Raw genomic sequence first — 5,009 nt, 5'->3', positions numbered from 1 at the left:
CAATTATTAATCACCCACACAATCAATGCTAAATTATCTTACAGAATACTAAAGTTCAAGTTCAATACCAGACCTTGACTTAACTTTTGCGGGACTGGCAAGTACCCAGGCAGATATTGGTCTTTATCTGCATGTTGGTCTCCATGGTCCTCTGTGTAGTGTGGTCCTTCAATCTAATCTGATACTCTGGTTCTGGTCTTCTTTCTTTAGTGGCTCTCCTCATGCTGGTCATTGCTGGCAATAATCACCGTTGTTATTGTTCGTGAGAGACGGGGACAGATTCTTCCGTTGTGCTGTACCTTTTGTACCTCATTGGTTTAGTGCCCTTTTTAGTTATTGCCAATCAATCGATCAGGGCTTGATCACCCTGGTCGATAGATTACAATCGGGTGTTGCCACACCGATCTCTGGGTGCGTACCCAACAGCCATGCTTGTAGATGCTGGAGGTGCTTAGGTCAATACCTCCCTCCCAAATAAAGGTAAAGGCATCCTGTGTCTGGTAAACAACCTGGTTTCACCAGAAAGTGTCCTATGTCCTTGAGTTGGCCTATATCCTGTGTATTCCTACGTCTGCAGCTGCAGCCTGTCGGTTTCAGTACTTGTCCAATTATCCCAGCATGCTCTTGCAAATCGCCATCTTAAGTGGCCTGTTCGGCCATGACCTTGAGAAAGATTTTCAGGGCACATTGTCACAAAAGAAAAACACAAATGGTTTTCTAGATATCTGAACTCAGATGACATTACTGCTTGTGATCTTTAGCTATCCATCCATATGTGTTTTTTTTAAATGTTGGGTCAACATGGTTATCTATTTGATTTCCAACCCCAATTGCAGTAACTTGGAGTCAGTAATATTGAAGATTGTAGTGCATTTGTTCCCAGGAAGATGTAAAGTCCATAATAATTGGGCTTTTAAAAATATGAAAGATGAATTATATGTGGTGAGTTCAAATGTGAAACTAAATTTTGCTTTAAAGGTGTAATGGTGGCCATTCAGTCCCTTGAGCACGTTCCACAATTCAGTTAGACGATGGCTGAATTGTACTTTAGTTCCATTGACCTGATTGGTTTGACATCCCTTAACGTCCTTGCCTGACAAAATTATCACTCAGTCTTAAAAATTTCAATTCGCCTAACCTCACACTTTGTATGGGTCAGAGTGGGGTTGGTAAGGATGGACTGGATAGAAACCATCCAGTTATTTACTGTGTTGGGGTTGCTTGAATATGCATGGTGGCTTTCCTTGTTGAGAACTATGCAGGGAAAAGATAATAAAGATAAAGAGGGCGGGAAAGTGGAACTGAGCCATAACAGATCAGCCATGATCTTATTGAATAGCGGGGCAGGCTCGAAGGGCTAGATGGCCTACTCCTGCTCCAATTTCTTATGTTCTTATGTTTCAAATATCAGACATTGCAGAAAGCATGTCTCTCACTCAGAAAATCTATTGGTTTCATCCTCGGCTGGCTCTACGACAGTTTACATTTTGACAGATCAAGAAATTACGTTGGAAACCTACCAGTAATTTATTTTAAAAGTCACCTAATATCGTAAGGATTGAATGTGAAACTAAACTGAAAATTATTCGGAATCATTTGGATTTATTTTACTAAGATTTCAAAAAATTCAAGCTCTCCCATGTAAGGAAAACACAAATTAAAGCTGGGATATTCATTACACATTTCTTTCTCTTTAAAAAAAATCATTGGTTCGTTTCTGAATGACAGCTGCAACATGAGTATTCATTAGATACATTCAAATTTACAAACTTTGTATTAATAGTTTAACTTGCAGAATTTTTAATGTTCTGTATTATTCTGCACAACATTGATCTCTAAATTCTTCATATGATCATTCAAGCATCCCACATCTGAATCAGTGTCTTTAAGGGGTTCAATTATTCGACTTCCACTGCAGCGTTCTTGTGTGACGGGATCAATGATATTTCCAACTTTGAATACAATTTCTGCCAGTTCATGTTTAACATGCTTGGTCCTTCGTTCAGACAAAGCCTTCAGAAGTACAATATCACCCACAGTGCACTGTTCTTTTGGATCATGAGCAAAATATGTCTTCCTTTTATTGTAGAACTGTAGAAAAATGGACATTTTAAAGTGCTGTTTTAAAAAGTACATTTAACATGCGTTTACCGCTTTAAAAACGAACTTCTACTTTTAGACAGGAATGATGCTGGAATTCTAGGAGCAGATAGTCAACCCAACGGTTCGGAATTGTGAATTTAATTGCTGGAAGGTGTGTTCAATAGCTACAGTTCTGAAAATACTTCTTAAAAAATTGTTCACTCAACATGAGCATGACTGGCAAGGCTGGCATTAATTGCCCTTCCCTAGTTGCCCCAATATAATTGAGTGATTCATCAGGCCAACTTCAATGAAGAGTTAAGAGTCGACCATGTTGATAGGTGTTGTGGATTAGATGTAGGCCAGACCAGATAAGGACAAGAGGTTTTCTTTTCTAAGGGCCATTGAAGAACCAAGTGGAATTTTAATACAATCCAAGATTGACAATTGTAGAGTTAAGGGCAATGAAAGTAATAAGTGGTTCCAAAGAGATAAGTAAAATTTAGCAGTGTGAAGAGTTTCTTCTTTGTGTCGAGTCTTCAAATTATTAAAATAATTGTTAAATCTTGGAAGATTACAATCTTTTAACCAAAGTAGTAAATCTGTTAATGTTCTGACTAGAAACCAATAAAACTTTATATACAAATATTTTAGAAATTATAAGTACTGAAAATAATTAATTGGGAAAATAATCCCTAAACCACACCACAATCTGCTTAGTAAAACTGAATTCAACAATGTGGACCAACAAGTTTTTAAAGAAAAAGTAAAATCTCAGAATAAATAAACAATCATTGTCTCTCTTTCTCTAATCTGTATAACATTTTATATACCGCAAAGTAATCAAACTTACCTTTAACAGATATGGATTCAGGACAAGTCTAGTTACTCTGACTTTGGCAGTCTTCTGCATTTTTGTCCCAATCACTTTTCCTATAATCCATTTGGCATGGACAGTAGCAGTTTTTGCTGACATGTTTCAAAATTATCTGTAAAATAAATGAGATTTTGTAGAATCACACAAAATAACTCAATATTTGCTTAAAGACAACTTCTATTTTAATAGTATATTTAACTGGGTGGATTTAAAATACCCTATGACAATATTTCAAGGTGTGGATATGCCGGCGTTGGACTGGGGTAAACACAGTAAAAAGTCTGACAACACCAGGTTTTAGTCCAACCGATTTATTTGATAGTAAACTCACAAGCTTTCGGGTTAGTCCCTTCGTCAGGTGAATGGAGAGTTCTGGCCTCAGACAGAGCATAAAGCACAGACAGTTTAGAGATTACTGATTAGAATGCGAATCTTTACACCTAACCTGCTGTTCAAGTCCTGAAGTGGCTGACCATGTGTGTGGAAGAAGCACTGATCACAGGTTAAAGAGATGTGTATTGTCTCCAGACAGTACAGTAAGTGAGGTTTTGCAAACCCAGGCAAGTCACGGGGGTTACAGATAGTGCAACATGAACCCAAGATCCCTGTTGAGACCCTCCTCATGTGTACGGAACTTGGCTATCAGTCTCTGTTCAGCAACTCTGCGCAGAGTCGCTTTATATGCTCTGTCTGAGGCCAGAACTCTCCATTCACCTGACGAAGGGACTAACCTGAAAGCTTGTGAGTTTACTATCAAATAAATCGGTTGGACTAAAACCTGGTGTTGTCAGACTTTTTACAATATTTCAAGGAGCAGGGTAGTTACCGAGTGTCATGGCCAAAAATTAATCCTTAACATCAAAAAACATTATGTGATCATTATTACATTCACCTCTGTGGAACATTGCTCTGAGCAAATTGGCTGCCATGTTCCCTACATTAGACAGTGACCATACTTCAAAAGTGGCAGTATAGCACTTGGGAAATCCTGAGATTGTATAAAATGCTATACAAATACAAGTTTTTTTCTTTATTCCTTCTGTTCGGGTGACCCAAAGCATTTCAGACAGCAAAATCACCTTTTTGAAATGTAATCATTGCTGTTCTGTGGGAAATTACAAGCAACAGCACATTCCACAAACAGCAATGACATAAATTATAAAATGTTCATTTCCATTGATGAAATACTCTACCATTGGACATTTTATTCTATACATAGGAAATTGGAATGCAACTTGAACCCATTACGTTTTGAATTAAGAATTGAGAATGAGCCACCCATAGTACTTAAAAAACATTTTTACAATATCTTGTTTGTACACATAAGTTGGATCCATTCTCACCAAGCACATAAGCCCAATATCTTACCAATTTTTGTGGGACCTTGCTCTGTACAAAGTTGTTGTTCGTTTCTCTTCGTTACAACAATGTATTGCACTACTTCATTAGCTGTGTTGGGATATTATAAGACCATTTCCTATTTGGTGATAGCGTTTGGGAGAGACCCTATATAAATTAATTTTAAAATATCATTATTTTCAACACCAGCAACGTTCCTCAAAATTTCCTTCATTCAGTGAGAAACACTTGTCTCACTTTCGGCTACAAAAGTCGCGCGGAAGGTTTGAAGGACAGATGTGACTTACATTGATTCACCCGAATAACATAAAAAGTAGTAGACTTTGATTATACGGGACAGAACAATAACTGGGGGTGTCAAAACATGAGTGGGTAAATGATCGGTAATTTATTTGCTCCTTTCGATGTAGCTTATTCCACCCCAACCTGACGTCGCAGACACACACCTTCTCCGGATCCACACTTGCCAAACGGAGGGAAATGTTAAAGCAACGGACACACTTCCGGCGCCACTGCCTCCCTCCCTCTGCGAACCGGGCATGCGCACAGCGAGGCGGAGCTGGTGTGTTTCCTGATATTGCTTCCCCGCCCGTGGGGTATTTCTATCGTCTTCTTCAATGTGGCTTTTACTGGGCCGTCAGAGCTGGAGTGGGCTCGCAGTTGGATTCCCGATCTAAGATTTTTCTTCCCT

General features: G+C 38.6%; 1 protein-coding gene across 2 annotated transcripts; it reads right to left on the bottom strand.

Moving 5' to 3' along the window:
- mrps17 (mitochondrial ribosomal protein S17) lies at positions 1-4,781 on the bottom strand. Of its 2 annotated transcripts, XM_080210545.1 has the most exons (4): positions 4,606-4,781; positions 4,328-4,465; positions 2,936-3,071; positions 1-2,091 (listed from the first exon to the last, which is right to left on the bottom strand). In XM_080210545.1, the coding sequence occupies exons 3-4, from the start codon at positions 3,056-3,058 to the stop codon at positions 1,801-1,803; spliced, it is 414 nt and encodes a 137-aa protein (XP_080066671.1). In that variant the 5' UTR covers positions 3,059-3,071; positions 4,328-4,465; positions 4,606-4,781; the 3' UTR covers positions 1-1,800. The 2 variants fall into 2 exon arrangements, with proteins under 2 accessions (XP_080066671.1, XP_080066670.1); XM_080210544.1 differs by lacking the exon at positions 4,328-4,465.
- Between the last annotated feature and the right edge of the window lie 228 nt (positions 4,782-5,009).

The sequence above is a fragment of the Carcharhinus amblyrhynchos genome, chromosome 23 (genome assembly GCF_965287045.1).
Source record: "Carcharhinus amblyrhynchos chromosome 23, sCarAmb.v2.hapA, whole genome shotgun sequence".
In the NCBI taxonomy this organism is placed as follows: Eukaryota; Metazoa; Chordata; class Chondrichthyes; order Carcharhiniformes; family Carcharhinidae; genus Carcharhinus; species Carcharhinus amblyrhynchos.
The sequence above is the reverse complement of the archived record's forward strand: the minus strand, read 5'-3'. Positions and strand labels throughout refer to the sequence as shown.

Bases quoted from the DNA above. Each gene is read 5' to 3' on its own strand.
- mrps17 (XM_080210545.1), bottom strand. From the start codon at position 3,058: ATGTCAGCAAAAACTGCTACTGTCCATGCCAAATGGATTATAGGAAAA. The intron at 2,092-2,935 runs GTAAGTTTGATT...ATTTTTCTACAG, and splicing joins TGAATCCATATCTGTTAAAG to TTCTACAATAAAAGGAAGAC.